At 41.9% G+C, this 26,152-nt stretch overlaps 3 protein-coding genes across 6 annotated transcripts in view; 2 read left to right on the top strand and 1 right to left on the bottom strand.

Moving 5' to 3' along the window:
- The window catches only part of LOC110982360 (HHIP-like protein 2), a 304,779-nt gene that overhangs the window by 47,939 nt on the left and 230,688 nt on the right, over positions 1-26,152 (top strand). The window lies entirely within an intron of this gene.
- Positions 1,418-7,742, top strand: LOC110982659 (uncharacterized). Its single transcript, XM_022241248.2, has 3 exons — positions 1,418-1,645; positions 3,729-4,067; positions 6,487-7,742. Exons 2-3 carry the CDS (start codon positions 3,856-3,858, stop codon positions 7,175-7,177), a joined length of 903 nt encoding a protein of 300 aa, XP_022096940.2. The 5' UTR covers positions 1,418-1,645; positions 3,729-3,855; the 3' UTR covers positions 7,178-7,742.
- Positions 14,042-21,167, bottom strand: LOC110981746 (uncharacterized). Of its 4 annotated transcripts, none has more exons than XM_022239587.2 (4): positions 20,916-21,166; positions 17,379-17,530; positions 16,255-16,452; positions 14,042-15,497 (listed from the first exon to the last, which is right to left on the bottom strand). In XM_022239587.2, exons 3-4 carry the CDS (start codon positions 16,440-16,442, stop codon positions 14,798-14,800), a joined length of 888 nt encoding a protein of 295 aa, XP_022095279.2. In that variant the 5' UTR covers positions 16,443-16,452; positions 17,379-17,530; positions 20,916-21,166; the 3' UTR covers positions 14,042-14,797. The 4 variants fall into 4 exon arrangements, with proteins under 4 accessions (XP_022095279.2, XP_022095291.2, XP_022095301.2 ...); XM_022239599.2 differs by having other exon boundaries at positions 20,931-21,166; XM_022239609.2 differs by lacking the exon at positions 17,379-17,530 and having other exon boundaries at positions 20,931-21,167.

Raw genomic sequence — 26,152 nt, 5'->3', positions numbered from 1 at the left:
GTTTACACTGGGGCCGCTCGCGGTTGCACATCCCTGGGTAAGTGATCCGTGCTCCAACTCAGTCAACAAGAGGTGCAACACACGTCAAGACGGATGATAGTCATTTGCAATTAAAGACATGTGCATAAAGGATTCACTCGATAACAAACTATCCATGAACTTGTAATTAAATTCAAATTTGGGTTATTTAGGGGCAAAATAATTAAATTCCCCAATTTTTCCTCTCATGATAGAGTAACTAAGACGCGAGTGACTGCAGCCTTCCCAGCATAAACCAGGAAAAGTATTCCAGTGTTATTTCGTATGATTTTTGTTCTTAATTAGGGGCTGTGATGAGATTTGCAAGAGCCTATAAACTGTCGACAGAAACCGAAATAGGATAATCAAAAGATACGTGGATACATCTCAATTCTAATACATGTATATTAATCATAATTGTACTTTTTAAAGATTAAGTTTCCCCTTGCTACGAAAATTTGGAGAAAAAATCCCAAACGAACCTATACAAAATATGCTAGATCAAATAGATATGAAAGATGATGGCTAGATGTAATCATGCAACGGTTTCATACGCACACCAAAACCAAGAATATTTTAGATGACCTGTTTTAGGTGACCATAAGTATAGGCTTGACTCAAGTCAGGATCTTCCGTAACGTCTGCGTTTATGCTTTGGATATGGAGGCCGCACGTTGTTTCTTGCTTCGCGTCCTCTTGTGTCCACTAATTACTGTGAGCTCAGAAATCCTGACTTGATAAATCTGCCAGCCGTTTGTACACAGCGAATCAGCTTATTTACCAAAACGGGTAGCAGCCAATCAAATGCTGTACTTGTTTTTACATCGTTCATACCTCTATTATAATGAACGAGTCTACAAGTCTGACCACATGTACTAAATTTGATTGGTGGAAATTCCACGTCTGACAACTTTGGTGGAAAATCCGTATACATTATGCAAGACCATGTCGTTCATACGTGTTATTATGAATAACTACATATTACCGACGGGGGGTCTGATTTGGCCTATCCGTCTAGGCGGACTTACAGACATGGTGACACACGTACAATTTCCCAACGCTGACGCCGGATATCGCGATATTGATATTGATCGCGATAGATATTGCCTGTTATTGTATGCAAAGCCCATATTCTAGCTCAAATAAATTCAGTGAAGACCACTATCATTTTGCCTACATTAATGTGGTGTTTGCTAATTGTTAAGTGCTGTAGTCACATGACAGCGCTATTCATGTTGTCCATGAATCGCTCGGTACGTTGCCGTGTAGTAATCTTGGTGTTTTGGAAATGTTGTGCGGGCACGAGAGATAGTGCCACGTTTAATAATGCATTCATTTATAAAATGTTAATGTCTAGGTTATGTGAGTTATAGATAAATGCAAATGGGTAGGTATTTAATAGTCCAGATCGATCAATAGAGGGATTAAGTTGCAATCAGTTAAGCTCCGGTGCCCATGAATATACGTGTAAATTGGTCGTTCGCGCCACAACCCGGGATCTTTTCCAAAGCTTCTAGACAACTTTGTAGTCGTCAGGTTCAGGGCCTGGAATGGTCCTGTGGATTTGCTGAATTGTACCAGCAGGGTTGGGGGCCCTGGGCTAGAGGCAGATTGGCTACATCGACTGGTGAGTTACATGTATATAGCGAGTTATATAATAGCTAATATAAGGTCATAAAAGTGGCTGTATGTAGCAGGGTGCAAGTTGAATGTCAAATTTGCAATGTGGTGTGCACGTACACTACGTGTACCTCCACCTTTGTTATTGTACATGTACATGTATAATATATTATGCATGACCTAGAAAAATCCGCAGCATGTACATGTACATGTTACATCGTAAGTTATGTAGGGATCTGGGAATTCCCCATTTAATTTAGCGAATTGTGTGACCTTTGAACCTTGTACACGTCTTCAAGGCGTGATTGGCCCACGTGGGTGCACAGAATATACAGTACAAGTATTTTCTGTAAGTCTGGCCTGTCGGCCGGAAGTGGCCTGCAATGTGATACTTTTTGGCGGCACTGAAGTTGGGCGAGTTTCCAAGTTTTTTTTTGGGAAAAGCGGGGGTGCTGTGTGAGACGACCGGGTGGATGGACGTTGTGATGGCTCGGCCGGGAATCACATAGATTAGCACCGGTTTAATTGTCCAAGCAGTTGTGATTATAAAAGAAATCCAGTCCGCTTGAACACCCAAGTCTTTCAGTGTCTGCTGAACTTTCTTTTTGCCTGCCTGGCCTCCAATTCCCCCTTCAGTGGCGGACGGACCGCCGCCCCCGAGCGATCGGCCAGGGGGCCGGACCGCTACAGTTACATGTAGCATCATGGAAATTGGTATTTGATTTGATTTGATTTGATTTGATTTATGGAACCAAAGATTCATGTTTGTTTAAATTAATAATTTTGTACTGGCAGGTCTTTTCATGAGCAAAGTGGAGATCTTCAATAAACCAAAATTTGAGAATGACACAGGAACCCCAAAATTTGGCCTCACCGCCTCACTTTCTCTCGTCACCGGGAATTACACATCATTAATATGGGCCATAGCTTGCAGAAAAATTGCCCCCTTTTTGGGGGGAGGGGGTTAACTTAAACTCTTTTAAAATGTACATCTTAATCAATATTTCATCTATTTTAAAAATGAGTGTATTTTCATTTACTACTCAATACTCAATAAGATATAGTATGTTGTAGGCTATGTGGAAAAATGTTTCATGAAATTATTATTATTTTTTGGTACGGACGGCTACCCATAGTTCTGGCAGCCACTTGTAGGAAACAGGAAAAGAGCAGCCCTATTATGCAATCAAAGCTATTACTAACTGTTCGACCAAAGTCTCCGACCATTATTCTTATGGTCGGCTTGCACGCTGGAATGAGATTGCCGATGCTAGCTAAAGATATTGATCATTTCATACACGCTCTTTTCAATGGCCAGTAATAATGATACTGGGTTGCAGAGCGTCACGACTGGTGCGCCACACAACAAATTGCTGGTAATTTGGGAGAACTGTTGTCAAAATGTCATTGTTGAAGTCACCTGCCACAATTGATAAGGTTCCTGGATCCTGTCGTACTTTAAATAAAAACAGAAAGACCATGGAAAGCAGTATCTATGTCTACCTGCGGCCGCAGGTGAAGGTACACACAAGTGTAGCATAAATGACGAGAAGTCCATTGATAAATTAAAGGTTTGGCACTTGATAGTCAAATGTACAAAACAAGAAGTAACATCCCTTGAAACAATCCTTGCATCTGTACATATATATATATAGGCTTATAATAGCATGAACTGTTTCATAAATGGCACAATTTTTATCCGCATGATAACTTTCCATTGATTTGTTGCCAAGTCCCCGGCGATGGGGGCATATTCCAAAGCCTTTTTTTTTGGGGGGGGGGTTATTGAATCATCCCCACGTTTTCGTGGTATGAAAAAATTCAAGCAGATTGTGAGGAATTTTTGGGCCTCTCTAACGACCAAATGTATTGAAAACGCCGAAAAAAACGATTAATTAAAAAGCCATAACTATGCCGTTCTGATGGAAGATTCCGCAGGAAGGTAACAGATATTACAGATGTATATCTCAATCACTAGCATCACCCCCTATACAGGTTCATATTGTGCCATTCTTCCTTCTCCCCTGCTTTTTAAATTTCCATGGCCATGCTTGCAAGTCACTGCCCCACCTTTCCTCATCCCATTCCAGAGCACAAGTTAACGTCACTGCCCAGGTCACTGAGGTTTCATAACAAAACGCTGGCAAGGTCACTGAAGTCGTTGTAGACCCTACCGTAGATCTTGACGATAAGGAGCAAGGGATTCAAGGGAAGGAGATGCGTCTGTGTTTACCGTGCAAAATGGCCGGTCGATTCCCCAGGCTTGTCCTCTGCACCACGCTCTATTTGCTGACCAATGCACTGGCCCTGGAGAAGGGAGAAATTCTGGACATGTCATATGGCTTTGACGATGACTCTCTGGCGTTCCCTGGGCTGGGGTTCTTCGAGTTCACTATTCAGGCACGAGGGCCTACCGGACCATTGCCTTGGTAAGATCATAGCTGTGTGGTAAGATTGTACATGCCGTACTGCGGCATTACTGGCCCAAGCCCAGCCTTTTCCATCCTTTCTCCAGGGTCTCACGTGGTTTTCGGCAACCCAGGATTCCCGGGTTCGGCATCCAGTATCCCATACAGTTAGTCTAAACAATTTATATAAGGTGACCACAGAATGGCCATTTCACACCTATAAGCAAGGTCACCGTGACCACACCCCGCAGCAGAGCCAAACTTTATTCCTTTCATGTTGTGGGATGTAAAACAGTTTCAGGTACGAAAGGCCCTGTGATCATGCATGGAGATAAGCTCCATGCTGTGAGCTAGTGATTTTAATCTTTTTCACAACTAGCACCTACAGAGGATATCGGTTGATGTTAATTTCTTTGGCTTGTGTTATGAATATACAATTCACACATCTGTGTTGGGGCAAAATCCATAACTAAATTTACAACTCCCTGTCGAAAGATGAAATTACATGTGAGGGTATTACCCATTGCTGCATCTTATTACTCGAAACGGCCAGCAATGAAGCCCTATAAGTGCCACTTTGACTGTATAAAATGTGATAAATTTATATATTTCGCTAGGTGGTGCATGTGCAAGCTTTTCAGTATGAAAATTTGACTGAAATTTGTATATGTTCATTGTAAAAGTGTTGTAATATAAACTGCTGGAAGGTACCTTGCATCCAAAACAGGATAGGAAAATAGTAATCAGGAAAAATCATTCATAAAACTCGCAGCAGCGGTGTCCTCAAGCAGCGGTCATCAGTACACTTTATAGAATGACTAGTATCACTTTGCTGGACAAATGGCGAAATGTTTCTTGTAATAAGCGAAATAGTTGACCGTCACTTGGTCGCAGGTTTAATCTCATCCTAGCCCATTCGGTTGCTGTAGAGCCGCTGAAACCATCAGGCCGGATCCAGACCCAATGACGGGGGAGGAGACAAGTAAGCAGTGTCCCTGGTGCACTTTTGCATTAACTGATCGCACTAGTTAAGCAGATGCTCAGAAAAAACTTCCTCAATAAAATTGCTCCGTCCATACATACTAACCTTCAGTACTGAAACTAAATATCTTCACTTTGATAAACGCAAAAACAAAAACGCCTCATCAGTTGGGGCGGCATTTCCCCCGTCCCCCCCCCCATCCGCCCTTTTGGGAGACTATACGTGTATCCCTGTCATGCCGTCAAGGTCAGTAGAGCCGTGTTCGTCTGTAAATGCTGAAGACTACCAGGGAAACGGTGGAGTACCCAGGGTTTTGTTTACCCGTTGGAAAAAGCTTTTGTCCGCTTGATGTTTGAGTTATTGAAGACTTTTTGGGGGAAGATAGTAGTCATCAGGAGAACATTTTTCTGGCAAATTGTTCAAGGCTTTTATCATCTATTTTCACCAGCGTCTCAGTTCCGCATTTACGATCCATTTGGGCCCTATAAGTGTCCCAATTTTGCCCTTCAATTTTCTACCCCGTTCCATTATCCATCATCTACACTCTGTCCTCTAAGCAAGGCTGCAGGAGGCAAGATACAGAGAAATGGGACGAATATCCTAATGAGGGAGTCCCACAGACAGACCAAGCCCACAAAACAGGTCATTTTCTTAACACGAGAGGACTAGTTTGGGAGATACCCTCTTTGAATGCATGGGCTCTGTCTTTGTAAAACTTAATATATCACCATTGGATGGAAACCCTTTGACACAAACCCCCTTGGATCCGCCTCTGGGTTGGTATGAGTCAGTCTGTCAGTCTTCCGCAGCATTGATACATTTCATAGAGGGTTATTTTAAGTGTATACCGTAAGATGAGACGCTTCAAGAAAATCGCCATTGACTAGAGTTACAACCGTACGCGCCAAGGACACACACCTTAGAAAGTTACTGGAACCATAGAGGAAGGACACACACACACATATCAGTTGGTGGCCATTATGGTGTGTTCCATAAACCGAGGTTACTTTGGCATCCTGGGATAACTTTGGCTCAAGCCACACCCCTTGGTTGTAATTTAAAAGATTCTCTAAAACATTTCTATGACATTACCATAACGTAAACCTAGAAGCTTGGAATAAAGAATTTTTCGTGTGTACAACTGTGTTACAATCCTTTTTATTTGTTTTTTAAATTCCAGCAACCTGTCAAAGTTGCCCCGAACAACAGAGTAACGTTGGCAGCACTTAACTAAGCTCTAACTCACAATTAAAAGGAGTGGAGGGGTGTTTGCTGTTACTAGATTGAACTTAAGGCTTCCTGTGACATAAGATCGGTCAACAAAGAAAAATATTTTTGTTTTTGGAAAACACAAACGATGAGCATTGTTATCAGTGTAAGTTTACCTCGCTAAATAACAGAGCTTAAAAATCAATACCCTTATAGTCGCCATTCTTTTGCACCCATACATTCCGATAGGTTGGAAATGAACTCGTACGGAACACCAGAACACATAGGCACACATCTCGATGCCCCGGCACACGGCTCCCAAGGTAAGATGCGGGTCGACGATATACCGCTCAGTCGATTGACAGGCCCAGCCATCCGAGTTGACATCTCCGAGAAGGTGAAGCAGGACAGAGATTATGGAATGACCGTCAAGGATCTGCAAGACTGGGAAGTCGTCCACGGCAGGATTCCGGACGGTTCTCTGCTCTTCGTCTACACTGGTTGGGGAGCCTTCTACCCAGATCGGCTGGCCTATTTTGGCACGATGCGCAACGACACCTATCTGGACGACCAAGGCAGGTCTATTCTCCATTCTCCGGGCGTGGCGCCAGAAGCAGCCACGTGGCTGGTAGCCAATCGCAAAATATCGGGTCTCGGGCTTGATGCGCCCTCTCTCGACAGGGGACCGAGCAGCGATTTCATGACCCACCAGATTTTGTTTGGTGCAAACAAATTCGGCATTGAGAACGTGGCGAACCTAGACAAGCTTCCCAACACTGGGGCCAAGGTGTATGCGTTTCCTATGAAAATTATAGATGGAAGTGGAGCACCAGTACGTATTGCCGCCATGTTGGATGAGGCAGATATCTCTAGGGCAGTCACCTTTCCCCCTGCAATTACTACATGTTTTATTTGCTTGGCTTCAGCATTAGTTTACTAAAATGATAACAACCTGTTTAATACAGGCGATTCACAAAAGTGCGCCTCCAAAAGTTTCCAACGCGTTGGCCAATCACAATGCGCGAACTCTGTCGACCCAATGTGCGTTTTAAAAGGGTTGACAGATTTTTGGTGTCGTGATTAGCCAATGCGTTGCAGAAGTGCACAATCGCGAATCGCTCGTATTGGGTGTTTTTTCCTATTTCGAGTAATTTGCTTAGTGATAGGGGCCTAATTAAATACCAGTTGTATTGATAATACTCAAGGTAGTTTGTGTTGAAATATTTCATTTATTCTGTTATCAGTTTGACAGAACTACATTTATTTCAATCTCTCCTACTTTATTTGTGAACTTTTTATTTGAAACCTTTGTTTCTGGTGTTACTTTCTGACAAATAGAAGTGAATGTTAATAATGTAGATGTGTATCATCTATTTATCAGTATTAACAACTGCAATATCGGTATTGTTTGTGTAGCAGCAGCGCTTGCGCGCCCCCCTGGAGTGGAACCCAAGTATCCACGAGGTGGAGAATAAACTCCCGGTAAGGGATGGATTGGACACAAATCTGCTGTGATGAGTGAATTTATTGTTGTCCCACAGATTCGTCAAGAGAAAACTCTACAAATTAATGTAACAGATAAACCTTTATTAATTATATAATCTTAAATAAATTGCATTTTAGGTGGTAGCAAATACCAGAATTCCTTCCAGAATTCTGTAGTTTTCGAGAAAACCGAAATTTTGTTCTTTTTTCAAAACGGTCAGCCGAACATCGTTTAAGAGCTCGTTTCACTTCGCATATCAAATTCGTTAACAGGCGCTAATTTTCTTGTGTGTAACGTTTGCAGATGTAGTGGGAGTCTCCATTAATGACCGGTTAAACCCCAAAACAGCTAAAAATTATACCAACAGAAATTCACCCAAAGCATTGTGAACTGAAATTTAAGAGGCTGAGTGTTAGGTGTACAGTGGAAATAAAGTTAAATTTATTTAAGGGAAAGGATTTTCTTAGCGCGAAAACTTAGCGAATTTAAAATCATCCATAGAGCATAATGGTATGGTCCAAATATGAGTAGCTGTTTCCGAGCTACCTAGCGATAGGATTTTCGTCAACAAAATTTACGCTTTCCTTACGTTAAACCTCCCGTGTTTCAAGACAACACTCTTTGCTTATAACTATTAGTCAACTAAGAACGGAGTTTTTAGACTTTCAGCGACGCGACGTGAAAGTGTGGCCACTAGCACGATTGCGCGCGCACTTGCATGATCATATACTCCTCAAAGTGTCACAGACACCAATCGACTGCATTATTGGATGATGTTTTTTCAGGAATCTGCAATGCTACATTGCCGAGACGGCGCATTATTCCAAGGTAAATTCACTGATTACTCCTGGCCTTTGAAAACTGCTTTTGTTGAGGGAAAGAGAACCTGTCGTGCCTGTTCCCCACCCTGACCCTGCGGGTGTTGTTTGCTTACTACAAACGTCCTGTAATTCATAGATTTTACGCAAGATAAATTACAAATGATCGTTGAAAATTTCTCGATTTTTCGCAAAGCAGTGGACTTCAACATGAAACAAGTTAGTAGAATGAAGCTGTGGTGAACCTTAAATACCATACTTGTCCAATCTTGTGAAATTACGACAAAAAACTAATGGTGTATCCTACCTTTATGCTTCATTCAAAATGGCTTGAAAAGTAGTTTCTACAAACAACGTTGAAAATGTATGTTTCTTCGCCCGAATTAAGGAATTCATTCACTCAGCAGAAAAATACTTAGGGTGTCTCTTTGAAAGTATCATTTTGCTTCGCAGAAAATCTGTGAACCAGACGAAATCAATGTCTTGTCCTCCAAATCGCTTGCATAAGTACATGTATGACACACGCAGTTATATGTTGTGTTTCGCATGCTATAAGGAATTCGATCTGGACCTGTGTGAAATCTTTATGGAAGACGCCCTGCCTTAGATACACCGTTGGATGCATCTGTCGCATTTGCTGTTGTATAACATCACGCCAGCATAGACAACGCAGGGATACAGGACAGACGACAACTTTGATGAGTGGAAGACCTGCCAAGCAAGACGATGATGCGAACAAAAGCAACTTACCAAGAATTGTGTGAAAATATTACACACAATCACAATGCTACCTCCCCATTGTGATTGCTGTTTGATTCAAAGTCATATCTTTTAACTTGAAAAGAGTGGTTTGATTTAATCATTCAGTTTCGTCAGTGATATAAATCTGTATACATAGCGTTGCCCCTTAATCGGATTAGCAAGAGAAGGTCAAATAACAGTGAGTTATGTATTTTATTATACCTGATTTCGTAATTAATTTAATATGCACAGTCCTGATATTTAACTGAACATGGGCCCAAGTCCGTCAATGAGTGAAGGCCACTTAAATTCATGCCCCCAGTCCCAAATACCCTTTAATGGCATTTAAATTGATTTGAGGGTGTCTCTGGCTGTCTGCCAATGCCTACCAATAACGAAACGCGAGAAAAAAGGTCAGAATAAGGTCACAGTACCTTTTATCCAGTAAAGGGGGGAAGCACCAAGTCAACAAAAATGTAATACCTCCCCCCAATATGAAACAACCCAGACAGCTGTCTAGACAGCCCAGAGACACATCAGAGAGACCGACAATTGATATGATATATGACAAGCTCTGGCTGGCCAAGGCAGCCTTTGTGTAAATAATCCCATAAGCGCCACGGGGCAGAGAGCTTTTTACGTATTCCTATGGGACTGAGCAAGAGGCTGGCTCTGGTGAAACTGATACCAGCCAAGGGGAAGTCCCTACCTCCAAGGCGACTAAACTACATTTGAAGCAAGATATGGGACGGAGAGAGCCCCCCCCCCGCCTTTGTGTTGGTCATTGTTTGATCGGAATATCAGGAATTCTTTACAGACTTCTAGGGGGGATGTGTTAGGTAACAATAGTCTAGAGTGTGAATAGGTCTTGGACAGGTAAGGGGGGTACCCCTCCGTCCCATATCTTGCCTGGTATACTAAACTGGGTTATTCAGCATCGGGAGAGATAGGATTAGATATAAGGTGTTCGCATTTGGTCGTAAAAAAATTTAATTAAGGAATTTCAAAAGGGCCGTCAGTAGCTGACGGAGGGCGCTATGTGCAAGGTTTTAAACCGCTAATTTCTTAAACTGCTAATTCAAACCATCTGGACGAAATTGAATGATTAAATCCATGAAATGAATGACAAAAAACGAATTTGCTTTTCCAATTCAACACCATTTCAGGAGTAAGACGAAAATGACGATAAATAGGACTTTTTGGAAGACTACAGTGTAATCAGTACTGGTCGTACATTCATGAAGTTATTATTTGGACAGTTCTGAAACAGAATTCTAGGCAGTGGCAACAAGAAAAAGAGGAGACGGTTGAAAACTTCGAGAGGGCATGGATATATATCAAAAGGTACACAAAAGGTGGCACTTATGACTATTTGCCTTATATGAAAAAAAATTATAAACCAAAACTGTTCTTTCAACAGTTCATGGATAGAAAATGAAATGTAATGTTAATCGTGCCTGAGTAACTCACACATTATGATTATATGAAAATTTCGTTGGAGAGGACAATTAAGTTGTGTAAAGTGTGAAGTAATTAAAAATATCTTTCCAAGGTAACTTGAACTTAATACTATAAACTTTAAGTTGATGTTAAACAACAATTTTTGACAATTAGATTGGAAGTAGTGTTTTTCTTTTATCATTATGGTATTATTGCGTGAACTCATACTCAATATTATATCATCATATATCAAGATTATAAAGTAATGTTTGTGTTTGTTTGTATGAAGCTCGAAATATATAAGCCTTCATTAGAGAAAATTTGATGAAATGAATTCGTGAGAAGACACCTTTTTTGGCAGTTGTTTTCTTTGCATAACTGCATGGAGTATGTAGGCCACCTAAGCCATACATTAACAACGAATCAGGGCCATAAACTTTCACTAAATTTAGTGACTTTTTAGATGAACATAAACGCTGATTCTGCAAAGTTACAAGGAAAATTCATGCACCAGCGGTTGTCATGGAAACCCTCGCCTGTCTTCACAACACACTCCAAATCTACGGTAGCCTACCACTGACAATCAGCCCACGTTATACGCCCATTAGAATAGATAATAACCCCCTCCTAGCTTTACGACTACTAAATGATCAACCGCGACCCAATCTTCCTGATAAGCCCGTCAAGACCACCAGTACCATCGCCAGAACTCGAGATGGTATGTTTGTAACTCGTAAGCTAACGGAAGATGTTCCCGAACGGAGAAATTCGCATCACCAGAACTCTAGATGGTTTGTAACTCGTAAGCTAACGGAAGATGTTCCCGAACGGAGAAATTCGCAGGTCGGTGTATGTGGACACACAGTGTTCCTCGACGAGATTGGGGGTTTGACAGAAATGGCACATTCAGGCGGGAGTGAAGTGCACACAGGGCCCACATAAATGATAGGACAGATTTGGAGACGAAGCCGCCTTAGTCCAAGCTGGTGTAAACCTGCATGCAAGTATATATGGAGATCTGTCATTGGTGAGGTGACACCTGCAAAGTGCACAGCTTGGTACAACCATGCTCGGACGTATCTTCCTCGATGCCTTGCCGGACAGATCATTGATGGATGAGGAGAGAGAACTTGAAGAAATGCGGGAAGGCCCAAAGGAACCCCCAAAAGTCCCATAATCCCTCTGAATGAACCCCGACGTTACAATTCTCTAACATCCTCACAAAATATCTTCATTTTGATCAGGTTTTCCTTTGTAACATATCATTTGTGTACACTGTCATAAAGACCTTGATTTATGTACAGTTTGATAACAAACAAATTAGTATCCTTCGTTCATTACGTCTCGGTTCAAGAAATACACAGTAAGACTGTATCTTTTTAATTTCTACCTTGAACGGAGACAGTGTTTGCCAGTGGGCCAAGCTACATCGAACGCAGCTAGGCCTATTGCAAGGGTGCGATACTGCATGTACTGTGCGCAATCATGCAATGTACATGTACACCGTATATGAAGGCGTTCTGCCAATGACGTCATCAAATCAGCCTGGGAGCGCGAATGGCCAAAAGATTATTTTTTTTGTGGGCGGGGAAACCCAGGATCTTTTTTAATATTCATTTTGGGGTCACAATTAATGGGGTAAACATTGAATTTATGATGTTTTTGAAATACTTCATGTAAACTAAATGTTTTCAATTTCTCATTTTCAAGATGTATTTTTTGCGTTGGGGAGATGTTAATTATATATATAACGGTTTTTTTGCCCTTACCCAACGTATATTAATAAGCACTGTATGCTCAGTGCTTGTCCGAGAGCTTGCGAAAAAAACCTCACAAGCTTACCCACCCACCCGGGTAAGCTTGTGAGTTTTTTTCGCAAGCTCTCGGACAAGCACTGAGTATACAGTGCTTATTAATATACGTTGGGTAAGGGCAAAAAACCGTTATATATATAATTTTCAATTTCTGTTAACCTTTAATTTTCCTTTTAGGTGTCGAAACATATGAAAGAAGACGCGGACGTTGGCAGGTACTCTTACTTCCAACAGCAAGCCCTAAGTGGAACATATATGAGCCTCATTTGCTTCGTTAGGATAGATTTTATTTTCCCACCCAGATTAAACAGTACTTCTCAAGTACGTATCATCAAATCGTTTTTCCCTTAGAGTGTCATTCCCTGTATCTTTTTAGTGCCATCGACAATGGGGCTTATATTCACGATCTAGGTGACCAGCGGGTTGAGTTGCAGTGTGTAATGAGTACTAGAGGGGCTGAGACCGCTAGGTTGGCGCCGGTGGTCAACGTACGTTCGGCCCAGTAGCATGTAGGTGAAGGGAAAGCTGAAACGAGTCATTTTCCGTTGGGGCGAAGAATAGGTGTAGTAAGCCACACACTGAATGAAGTGGTTCGTTCTTCGTAGGAGCAAGCTAGTAAACCACACAATGTAGTTAAGAGTGATTCATTCCTCGTTGGAGCGAGGAACAGAACTCCACGTGTAGAAGGCTTAAAAGCTTCACATGTTGGGTAAGCCAAGTGTGGGGGAGCGAGCCGAAGGTTGGGGCGGCGTCGGCGTTTACTGCTTATGGACTATGTCGGGTAAATAGGGGCCGACTTAGCTTTCTTCTGGCTGCGTCTCATATGGTTGTCTAGAGAACCCATAGCTGTTGTAAACCACACATGCATTCAAATGAATTCCACTGCAGTTGTGAATTGATATCGTATCAGCATTGCAGTCAGTCATACGGCAACGCTGATAACCGTATAGCAACAATGTCAGCCATACCGCGGGGTACTCAACCTTGCACGAGAAGGGTCAGCCATAAAGCAGGTTCACTAAAAACAAAAGTTATACCCAAAACATTCCACATTTATTGCACTTTCATTTCCTTGAACAGTTCATAAAATCAGAATTACACTGAGTCCCGACAATCAGGTGTCCGGCCGTGTTATTTTGCGACGTATTCAGCAGCTTTATGCAATTAATTCCATCGGCGGTATATTTCCATCCAAACGAGCTTTCATCCTCAGCCTTGAGACTGGTTTGTTGGTCTCTGGAAAGAGGAAGAAATTAGGCTCAGGAGGAACGAGGAAACCATTACGTTCGGGAGATTTCGCCACACTATGTACAGTTACTATTTCAACTGGCTTGTTGATCAGTAACATTTGATAACATCAAACTACTATATGTGGCCCACTTGATTAATGGTGAGGGAAATTTTCCACTTTCTTATTTTATTTTTAAGTGTCCACAAAATTTATATGGTCATGCTACTCAAAAAACAGAGACAACGATATTTATGAAAGACCAATAGTCTGTGCATGACTTACCAATCGAATATAAAACTTTATTACATTAACCCTAACACTCCTCAATCCTTCACCTGTTGGAGGACTGCGGACTGTTAGGGTTAATCTCTTTTTTTGCAATCATTGAATAACATACATAAATGTTCAACTTTAGCTGCTACAGCATCAGAATATGACCACTCGATTCTTCTACTACCAACGAGTTATGGTGGCGATTATGAAGCGATTGACGTGCAATGGCTAAGAGCGGTTGAAGAAAAATGGTGAACTTGAATAGCGCGTACAGTGGGAGAAAACATGGTCCTGGCGAAGGGACAGTGCATAGGGAATAAGTACCTGCCAGCCTTTAAAACAAAAACCAATGAGTTAAAACCGGCTGGGCTTCTTAAGCTGATAATGACCTCAGCCGAAATTTGTTGGGTTATATATGGAGAGCCAAAACCGAGCATTAATCGAAAATGAAGTCTGGTCATTTTATTGTGGAAACTTGACATTAACATGCGTTGATCTGGAAAGCACATCGTCTGTTTTGAAACAAGGAACTGTCCGAGAACAGCTTATACCTGCTCTATCGTCACCACCCTTTTTGCCCTAACAAAAGGAGTCAGTAAGAAGAAGTTAATGGTCTTGTGGGAAGCTTCCGTCTTAGTTTCTAGAAATTCTCCTCTGCTAACAAAACTCTAGCATAATCATAAACAGATCACCCAAATTACCTTTATATCTTCACAAAATATCTAATTTCAATTCACAATCTTGGAATTCCCCTTTCTTACAACCAAGCAGAACATGAAGCAAACACAAGCACTATATGCAACGCCCCATTTGCAACAGAAACAGTGGATGCAGCAGAGGTACCCTCTTCATCCAACATGGCGATGATGCGAACGGGTGCTCCGCTCCCTTCTTCAATTTTCATTGGGAGGGCGTACACCTTGGCTCCCGTGTTTGGAAGTTGATCTAGGTTAGCTACGTTCTCCATGCCGTAGATGTTTGCCCCAAATAAAATCTGGTGGCTCGTGAAAACAAGGCTCTGACCATAATCGATGGATGGCGTGTCGATCCCAAGACCTGATATCTTCCGATTTGCTACCAACCACGTAGCTGCCTCTGACGCGACGCCTGGAAAATGAAGTAGTGATTCCCCTTGGTTATTTAGGTAAGTATCATTGCGCGGTGACCCAAAGTAGGCAAGCCGGTCTGGATAGAAAGCTCCCCAACCGGTGTAGACGAAGAGCAGAGAGCCGTCTGGAATCCTGCCGTGGACACCTTCCCAGTCCTGTAGATCCTGAGCCGACACCTCGTAGTCCGCGTTTGCGTTGGCTTTATCAGATATGTCCACCCGAACGGCTGGACCCTTAAGCTTGCTGAGAGGTATTTCATCCACTCGCAGCTGTCCCTCAGACAGGTGAGCAGGGGCGTCAAGGTGAGTCCCGCCATGTTCCGGGCCTGCATATGTGTTGGCCTCGAACCTTTACAGGTACAAAAGAAGGTATTCCATCATTAGTTCTGTGATAAAGAAAAGGGCTGAATGTCTAAGTTTGACAAAATTTGTAGAATGCTGAGCTATGCTTTCTTGAGTAACCAGGCCTATCACACCGCTTTTGTTTTCTTCCAAAAAGCGTGTTTCAACTCAGACTCTGACACGCCTGGGGGCGAGGGTCCATGCCCCTCCAGAAAGAGCTTTATGTAAGATAATAACACGTGATGTTCTTTTTTTCTTACCCCCAAAGCGTGCAAACGTTTATAAATCTACCCTCACCCTTCAGAAATGGACGGTCCAAAAGTTTTACCTTCCCCAAAAAGTTTGGCCTCAAAATTTGGTTCTGAATCCTCCATTGCTCTCTTAAATTGGCATTTAACAGAAGCACTGTGGTGCTCTGCATTGGTTCAGTCGTTCATCAACTGCTCGGAATCTTTTTCAGAAGCAAATGATTATCACACTTTTTCTTTTGTCAGGATAGAAAGCCAAGTCCTTAGTTTAAAAATTGAGGAGAAAAAGCTTAAATTCCTGATATGCCACACTGAACTGCAATTCGTAATAATAATGCTGTTAAAAAGCGTCCATGAGCAAGGTTTGATATTCCAACACCGCATGTGCAAAATGATCACGTCCAAGGTCATTTGGGGACAGGAATGCACCTGTACGAAGTCATATGCAAACTCCCGCGCGCCCTTTGGTCTCGTTTGACCCTGCCTTTTAAAAATAATAAACTGGCTTATTCTTACCATGGTATATCACCAGATGGTCCCCGAGACAGAATGTCCATTTCAAAACTTCCAAGACCGGGCCAGTACAGAGTAGATTCGCTGAATGCATAGGACATGTCCAGAATCTCACCCTTGTCCAAAGCTGACGCCAAGACGGTCACATACAGGATGGCGACCAAAACTGTAACGTCTGATCCCCAAGGCATCTCCGTAGTTCTGAATTAATCAACAGAGAGGCAATAACGTGCATGTATCCCACGAAATGTCAATTACCAAACCTGCTGCAACTACTTGCTGGCTACAGCAATCTACAATACGAATCGAAAACGTTTGAGGGCCTGAAGTTGCACTACCAGCAGAATCGTTCACAAAGGAAAACAAACAAACAAAAACAAACAACAAATCAAAAATATATCACATGAGTTAGCAACTGACAATGCGAAATCGGCTAAAACAAAGAACTGCAGGCCAGCATGAAGAAATATTCTACTGATACCACGACTATAATTTTATTGAATGACACATCACTCGACTATGACTATACTGACTATTACAAATACAGTCTGACCGATAATGTTTCTCAGTACTGCCACGGGAGTCAAAACAGCGCAATTGAACCCCCGTCTCCCTACAACTTATTTTCATATCAATATCATATTATTATGCTTATGCATATTCGTGTGACCTTTTGCTATTTTTGTAGTAACTGCATTATTATTTACTAGCTTTACAGGTATTTGAGACATTTAAAGATAATTAGACAGTCCTGTTTTTGAGGTTTTACAGATCGTGTACACTAAGGAAACGTTACCTTGGTGTAAAATCCTTCGTAGGAAAATGGTCTTAAATACAACTTGGTAACCCTTTTAAAATAAATTCACCCTGGCCGTAACTCCAACAGTTAATGAGATACCATAGTGTGTCCTAATTTGCGACCACTACCATGCAGGTCACGTGGCCTATATGAATATTCGGCGGCCTATAAAAGGTTTGATAGTGTAAGAAAAATAAACACTGTAAAGGCGCGCCATGAAGACAAAGACCGACATTATCCACACACAAGAAAAGTTTCGGTGTTCGAATTGGCAATGTCGGAAAAAAGCTTAAAAACTAGCCATGCCTTGTGGCTTACTTCAGCTTACCATCAAAACGCAACGCAAGGCCCCAGCGCCTTCAAGCACCACTGAAGTGGTGTACCTAGGGTAGAGTAACACTCGTGCCTGAAGGGCCAATTTATGGAACACTGGTGGAACACTGCTCAAAAAGTGACCTCCGTTAATGAATTTTTTATTTCCTGAAAAATGAATCACACTTGATACGCCAATGATTAACCACAAAATATAAAGAGCAAGTTCCTCCAAAGGGAAAATTACTGAACTGGTCAACGCAAATTACATGTCTCACACTAAAAGAATGTATTTTAGAGTGGACACGTCATTCGAAAGCGATTTAAACCAGGGCGTTCCAAATAATTGAGTGGTATGCATTTAAATCAGCAATTAGGCACAATTCGAAATAACTGGTGGCTCATTTAAATTTTAGGACACAGGCATTAGCCATCATTGTATCTCCACACCCAGAGGTAAAGTGAATATTATATTTGAAACTCGCTGAAAAGTCACAACACTAGGGAAGGTAAACGCTAATTTATCTCACAATTTCCGAAAGCACATCATACGCCTGCGAAACAAATTCCTGACAAAATAATACATACTTACCTTCATGAATAAATTCACATTTGTAATAAATGCACCTTAGTCTTTTATGCCGGGTTTTGAAAAGATTCAAGAGAAATTGGCAACAACAGGAATCCTAATTGTCTGATACTCTATTTGTGGATATTTTAGTAAAAACGATGTCGAGAAACTACACAATACAATACGGGAATACAATCCACTGCCAGGAAACCTTTATATCATTAATCACCCAAACTAGCAGACACAAGCCTCGGGAAGGCATTCTCAGGTCCTACGCTAACACTGCTCGAATCACAAGCGCCTTGAGAAGAAATCTAAACATCAACTTGAGGTGTAAACTTCTTCCTAACATAAACAGTGAAAGGTACCTTTGAACAACCCACGTTTCAGGCATTCGTATTAAACAGAGTGTACCGTGTCCGTTTAGAGTACGGAAGAGTGACGTCAAATTCAAGCAGGAGGTGTATGCAAACAATGGAGAACGCGCCCGCCGGTGTTGATTCATGCCCTGGAACTTGCACCCATGTCTTTTGAGCACATTGGGGGCGAACCAAGCGTGTACCATGCGCGTGCGTACTCCGTTTGTACGGCATGTACTGCTTCAACGTGCATGACGTCACATTTTGGTACCCCATAGCATCCAGATAACGTGAAATTTTCACCGTTACTGTAGTTAATAGGGTCTGATCTTTTTACGTCACAGCTGTGTTTTAATAGAGACTGCTAAAACTATGTGCGACTGCCTCAAAAAGTCACTTGACTCCAAGTGGAGTTTCGGTCAACTTTTAACAAATGCACAGGACTTCTCTGCATCTGTGCCCCGTGATTATTATTCAAACGCCTGTCTTAGGTTTCACAAACTTATGTGAAGAACAACTGTACACTAGTACTGTCAAAGGGGCCAGGCTACTGGCTAATGACGACTCCGTCATTTAGACAACTTCACAAGTTGGACGTAGGCCTCAAATGATAGGTGGTAAAAAATAAACACTAGGCCTATAAGTCCCAGACGTTAGGTAACACTCTGAAAATTAATAAAAGTATATGAAAAAACACAAATCACATCATAACCCGGGGAAGAGCATGAGAAAAAGATGGCCTAAACCTAGGTAAGTGGAACATGGTGCGTGGAACATTTGGGTGTGAGTTTGTTTCTGCATGCAATTGGGGACCCTGAACAATAGAGGACAATAAGGTCCCCGATTGACAGAGAGTCCCCGATTGACAACTGTGTACAAAACATATGGGTGGTCTTCTAAAAAAGTTAAAGTACGAACAATAGAGGAACAATAGGGGGTCCCCAGTTGCAGGCAAATACACACTTGTGTGTGTGAACGCCTTCAATCGTGGACTCCCCATTGTTCCTCTTTTGTTCATACTTGAACTTTTTCGGAAGACCTCCCCCCATATGTTTTGTACGTTTTCCAACCGTAGACTCTTCGGCAACTGTGGACCCTATTGTCCGCTATTGTTATAGGTCCACGACTGACGGCGCTTACACACTCACTTGTGTGGGTGTGTTTACACTATAACATTAAGTACACTTAAGTTTAACTGACAATCTCATGAACTTTTCCAGATTTTCATCGTTTCTTTGTAGGGTCAAAATAAAACTAAATTCGCCATAAAGGGCTATCTTAAGGTCTATTAATCACAGGAATGATCTGGGAACCACATTATAATCAAACTCTGGAAATACAACTTGGCTTACTGATAAAGCTTTTAGTGGTGAAATTTACAAATCAGACACTGCTGACTGCATGGCTAAGAAAACATAATCACAATGAATCCTTGTTCCCAATGTGTATTAAAAGGCACAGCTATCCAAATGCCCTGGGGAAGAGCAAATGCTAATTACATGTAGGTCGAACTTCCTAAATATGATGTAATGGTTTGCAGACATGTAATGCAAAATGAAACTATTAAAGTGTACCTGAAAAGAGATTATACAGTAAATTACAAATATTGTGGGATTAGAGAATTTTTTCAAAAGAAACCACAATGTAATTTTGACTTAAATTTAAACAGAGATTTTGCTGCACAACTGCTACAGCAACACTGTGGCTAGACGTCAGTACAAAAGTAAATGAATAATTCAAAAAGTGTTAAAATCCTGCGCAGGTACAAAACACTAGATACACGTATTATTAATGAATACTAAATGGAAAAACAACTCGCTTTCAAATTAATGGAAAGAATGTACATGTTAAACGAATTTAAGGTAAAATTGAAAACCAACCAAAGGGCGGCTTTCTGCAAACTCTTGCTATCCATACAAACTGTAGGCAAAATGAGAGGGGTTTGTAAAGTTTTTTTCGCTCTTATGCTAGTTTTATTCCACAGGGGAGCTATGTATTTTTATTATTTTTTTTAATCGGTTGAGTCCATGGAACTTTCATGGATCATTTATCTCTATACTTGGTCAAGGACAGATAAACCTCTCCGGGTTCATTAATTAAAATGCGGAAATACAATGGAGCACCGTGAAAGGTCATGGCTCCGTCAACCCCTTGAAATCATGAAATGTATAAAGCGGGTGGGGTGCCAAATGATTGAATACTGAGCGCGTAACTATGGCTTTTTAAATTGTTTTCCCATTATGTGTGATATATCGAACGCATGTTAGTAAATGAAAGTCTCTTTACAATCCGCTTTAATTTTTTACTCACCACAAACGGCGGAAAGATGATTCAATAGCCCATCCACCCCACCCAAAGGTGAGTTGATATACCCCCATTCCCCTGGGATTTACACCCATGCCCTTGGCCCTCCCCCTCCCCCCCGGTTGGGTTCGCATGTTAGCTCTTGATACTAGCAAACTGACCAATGTCGTCACTGAACACACCTGAGTTGTGCTATTCGAAGACCTAGTGCAGAATTACCATGCCGAAGCAATTCTAGTTATGTTGAAAATACAGGGCTTACGGTGCACACTACCAGATGGGTAATAACTTATACCTGCCAAAGAGAGTCATACGTTACCTGTGTCTCACGTACCCTGTGTCTCTGTCCACCTAAAAACCTATGTAAGTTACAAATTCTCTACGTTGCACAGTCTAACGATGTCGGTGGTCATGTGAATTACACAGCGGTCCAGCTGCAGTCTACATAAGCAAGAACCAAGGTCATACTGCAGTTCAATAGGGCGTCGAGTTTAGGCACACAATAGACAAGGTGAATTGAGGTACATCCACTCTTCAAGTTTTTGTGTTGTCACGGCGTCACTGACTAGTGCGGTTTGCTTCATGGTTCGCTGAACCATATGGATGAACTAACTACAAGGACGTTCACAGCTAGTTGTTTTCACACCTGCACGTGCAGTATGGTAAAATGGCAAACGACCTGGCTTAGTTTACGTCGGTTAATTGGGGTGTGGCCTTCATGATATTTTCCCCTGCCCGGTTCAAGAGCAAGGATACTTCTTGCATGTGTTGCAATTGGCTAAGATTGATGTCCACATATACACTAAAGTTGTTATCACCCAAATATGGCATTTTTCGCAACATAGGTTGGACCTGTCCCTAATGTGGGCCTCGAGCAGGACAAAGAGAGGACGCTATTTTCTTAGCAACGGAGGCTCCTTTGGTCGGAACTGAACTTCGTGGGATTACAAACGACTGGGAAATGCGCGCGAAACGGTCGCATTGCTAACAACAAAATGAAACCTGTCGACCAACTCGGCTCTTTTCAGTCGATGAGGTGGCGCTTCTGCTTGAGGAGGATGCATTTGTGTCTGTGTGTGTTTTTTTTGGGGGGGGGGATTTTGTTTTTTAAAATCTCTCTCCCGGTTTTTGTTTCTGTTTCTTTAACACAAAAGGATGGTAGACAGAGGCAAGTGTTCTCTTACTAGAACGGAAAATCCCCTTGGATTTTGGGAATTGCATTAGGCCTATAGAAAACAACTCATCTCTGTTTTACCTACATTTGCAGAGTAGCACAGTTAGATAGCAGTTTGGGAGGGAAGGGACAGGTAGGGTAACACAGGTCTAAACTGAGTCCATTCAAATATGAAAAAGGTTGCTTAGACGTACCCGGGAGCTGCCTATCTAGTTGTGAGTACGGTTGCTTTTCGGGCATTACAGGCTGCTGATCGGCCAACCTGTTGGAGGGCTTTACTGCTCGTAAGAGACCCTCAGTTTGAAACACATACTTCATGGGGGGTCCGGACAACTCGACCGTTTGCCAACTCGACTTCGGACAACTCGACCATTGAGACAACTCGACCGTCCGTGCGTAAAAGGGAGAGACAAATCGAAATTTTGGCCAGAATTCTGATTTGCACTTTGACATTTTGGAACGATAGCAGGGAAAAAAGCCGAATTGTCTATGGCGATATATGCCACTCACTGCGAGTGATCCCAATCCTTTTTTCACACTCAACAGTCATATAAGCTCTTGCATCTAATGTCTGTTTAATCAAAATGACTTTCAAGGTTGCCTTTTATTAAAACTGGCCGAAAACTGAACGCGTATTGTTAAATAGTTTTGGATCACGCATTAAGTGCATGCACGCAATATACTTATCGAGCTCATCTCGCTATGCGGACGTTGCAGAAATGTACGTGACGTAATGGGTTCTTCACCTGCGCGGTGCAAGGTAGTATCGTTGATGGCTCACGCTGTGCAGCTCAAAAAGTTGAGTCGAAATTTACACAAGATCCAATTTTTTTAAAAATTCATTGGAATTCTTATTTATGAGCCAAATTTTCTAAACTGAGGAATTTTTCATTAGAATATATATATAAGCTTTTTACAATGGTTCTGGCTGAAAATAGATTTGCCTCTCACGTGGTTACTTTCCGAAAACCGATCCAGAACGAGAAAAAGCGTGCCCACTTTCGTCGATTCCGTACGTTCGAATTAAAAATTTAAAATTTGAAACTGATTTGGTGGTAACCGTGGTATCGTTATCACACAAGGTGGACGGTGACCACATTTCACTGGAATTCGACGATGTATGTAGAGCTGCAATCTGATTGAATAATTTGGCTATCTTGAACTGGGAAAACGACTGTATAATGTGACGAGATCTCACTGGTCGAGTTGTCTCACCGTCAGAGTCGAGTTGTCCTAACGGATGACTTGGCAAACGGTCGAGTTGTCCGAAGTCGAGTTCGCAAACGGTCGAGTTGTCCGACATCCCTTCACAGCATGGTAGCATCCAAGGTGTTAACGTGATGCGTGTCTCCTGGGCTTCCGATATCGATCCTCAATATTGGTAGTTTAGCGGACTAGCCCCACGTCAGTTGGACGGCGGGAGGAAGGTGGAACGTTCCCCTGATTAAAACTGAAGAGTACTTGGGATACGAGTATACAAGAACGGATACAGGTCTAAAGCAAATGATGTCTACATTATCCTCAACCACAATTTATTCACAAATATGATATATACCAGGATGGCAGGGTGATATCAATAGGTCAAAGAGGAGAGGGAACCAAGGCTGCTGCGGTCAAAAGAGGGCGAAGAGACAATTCTGGATAATTCCGTCCCTCTTGAGCTGCCTGTTGTACAGGGGTACGGGTGTGAATGGCCACTTGAAATAAAGCTGGAAACAGCTTGAAAAAGCTGTAATGTAAAAAGTTCCCATATTTATGTACAGACCAAGTGTTCAAAAGAGAGAAAATTCGGGGTCAACATCTACACACACAAAACAACTGAAATCAGCTATAAAAAAACACTGATATTACGCACAACTGTAAAACATGTTAAGTAATCATTCAATGAGACAATGGAATACAGGACCAGGGACAAACATACCAATAAAATTCCAAGTGTTCTTAAACTTTTGCAAATGACTGTAGTTGTAAACGATTAAATTAAAATGTAGGCCCCTATACAGTTTTAAAGTTTATGCCAGGTTTGTATCAAAGACTGAAATCATTATCTGTTTACACATTGTGTCTTCTTCCTGTCATTTTGTGAGTATGTTTTGACAGTAACAACTATCAGAAGAATCTTTATTTGAAAACAAACTGTCATTTTCAGTTTATGAATCCACTCAGTTACTGATGAACCTTGAAAATAAACAAACTCGAATGCATACAATAAGTAGAAACAGAAGTACAGCTGCAGCAATTCCTGTCCTACGTCCCTAAATGATTCATTCTTCAAGGATAGCCTAGAAGAAAAAAACATAGACAAGTAAGCTAGACAATGACTCGGCATGTTATATAAAAAGTTCTTCCATGTATAAAATGGCTAGATTCACGGATATATCATGGATGAAGTGTGTGCAGTTGGAGAAAAGACTGCATCATCCTAGCTCACAGTTGGTCGCGTACAAAGTATTTTCTAAGAACATTTGACGTACTTTTTCAGTTCTAGATTCCTGTCATTTCAATATTCCATCAACAATGACTTTCATAGAGATCATAACTGATACAAAAATAATTACAACCAAGCCGTACGCAAAGGAAATAAATTCTGTTTCCAGACAGGCAGTGACCGTGGTAGCATCGTATAGCACACGGCCGTCCGTGTCGGAGAAACAGACTTAATTGTCATACTTAAGTGTCTTAGGTAACTGATTAATTTTTGAATATTTATGGATGAATACCTGTCCACGAACGTAAGTTTTTCTGCTGTCAGGTACCTCAGACGATTTCCGTTTGCAACCGGATAATTAACTGTAAAATCTTTCCCACCATTGCATTGATCACATGAATGAACACTTACGTCTCCAGAAATATTGATTCAGGCAATGCTCTCCAGGCCAATTGGTGGTATGTTGCCTGAAGTGTCTTCCCAGTGTCTTCCCAGCCCTCAAGTGTAAGTAGGTGAAGCAGCTTGAAGTTTTCTCTAAACCTAAGTATGCAAAGTCTAGCTTGCCGTCTGCTCTCTTTCTCTTCATTTGCATTGAGCAAATACCGGAAACCCTTACTAAACGGCGTAGAAAAGTTCTCTAAGGACTTTCTTTCGTTGTTGACGTTGGAATTTCTGCCGTTGTCAAGATCTCCTTCAGTGTATTTACAGGTAAACCTCGGATGTGACTCCACACTTCATCGTCGCTTATTTCAGTAGAGATTCATGGTTTTAAAATTTAAAAGAGACCGATTTTCATGGTGTTACATTTTCATTTCAAACCAGGCACGCCTGCAACTTTACGTATGACAAACAGCAATCAGCGGGTTTTGTTGACCACAATTTTACCCACTGTCCTTTGCGTCCGCACGCGGAGTATAAAAAAACAATTATCTGCGATAAGGTCCATAGGGTTGCACTACACCTAAATACGCTCCCATAGAAAACAGTGCAAAATCAAACTGAAATAGCGCCGCCTGTTGATTCTCGGGAAGAGGTTGGCCTCCATTTTTCCTCTGTAAATTCAAGATTACAGCTAGAAGATCACTTTTCGTTAAAATTTTCTGGGGTTAGCCACAAATTTTTTTTCGCTTTTCCCAGAAGGTTCCCCCTAAAAAAGTAGTAACCAAAAATAGTATAGAGCGGCGCGCAGCGCTATACTATCTTTGGGTGCGTTCGATTAGCTTCCCGGAACGCACCAGTGTTACACTCAAGAGAAGCCTCAAAATGAGGCTAATCGAACGCTGCAGTGTGTTTTCCAAGGCATTCTGGGAAAAAGGTCAAGTCCCCGCCACGTTCCATCATGTACGTCCGTGCTCGAACAGGCCATCCGTGACGTCATTACACTCGGGCAGCCTCCAGAGACCCGCTCGCCAGCTGGGGTAGTGGTGGCTGACACCGGGGCAGGCACGAAGATCACGTGGTGGCTAAACGAACGCTCTCGTGTAAGTTTGACTTACACGTGTAAGGTAATCGAACGCACCCATAGGTAGTAACACTATGGGCTCAGTTCTGCATGTAGCCGCTCGCCTCTATCCAAAATAGGCCCGCCAGTTCTGGGCTTTTTGTGAAAGAAATACCCCGAACTGGAAACTATCAATCCCAAATTCGATTTTATGGAAATACTTCTATGTTCCCTCCTGATTATGGCATGTCTTATTGTAAAAGCCTTTGGGATCATAATACAAATGAGCTCGCGCGCAGAAATACAACCATTTGGTGCAATGCACCCATAGGCGAGCGTTTATAATGGAGATCAATGGCGCGTTTGACGCGGAGCACAATGCGTACGTGTAACGAATTTATTCCCATTGATCTCCATTATATAAGGTGCGTTCGATTAGCTTACACTTAAAAGTCAAACTTACACGAGAGCGTTCGTTTAGCCATCACGCGATGTTCGTGCCTGCCCTGGTGT

The sequence above is a fragment of the Acanthaster planci genome, linkage group LG01, assembly GCF_054643075.1.
Source record: "Acanthaster planci isolate LZ-2023a linkage group LG01, COTS_SCS, whole genome shotgun sequence".
NCBI classification, from domain to species: domain Eukaryota; kingdom Metazoa; phylum Echinodermata; class Asteroidea; order Valvatida; family Acanthasteridae; genus Acanthaster; species Acanthaster planci.
Note: the sequence above shows the minus strand (reverse complement) of the source record. Positions and strands in the feature narration are given on the sequence as shown.

What these genes read in the sequence shown, in the direction of transcription:
- LOC110982659 (XM_022241248.2), top strand. Translation starts at nt 3,856, where the DNA reads ATGCGTCTGTGTTTACCGTGCAAAATGGCCGGTCGATTCCCCAGGCTT. An exon ending in CCTACCGGACCATTGCCTTG is followed by an intron (nt 4,068 to 6,486) that starts GTAAGATCATAG and finishes ACATTCCGATAG; the next exon opens with GTTGGAAATGAACTCGTACG.
- LOC110981746 (XM_022239609.2), bottom strand. Translation starts at nt 16,442, where the DNA reads ATGCCTTGGGGATCAGACGTTACAGTTTTGGTCGCCATCCTGTATGTG. An exon ending in CCATCTGGTGATATACCATG is followed by an intron (nt 15,498 to 16,254) that starts GTAAGAATAAGC and finishes GTACCTGTAAAG; the next exon opens with GTTCGAGGCCAACACATATG.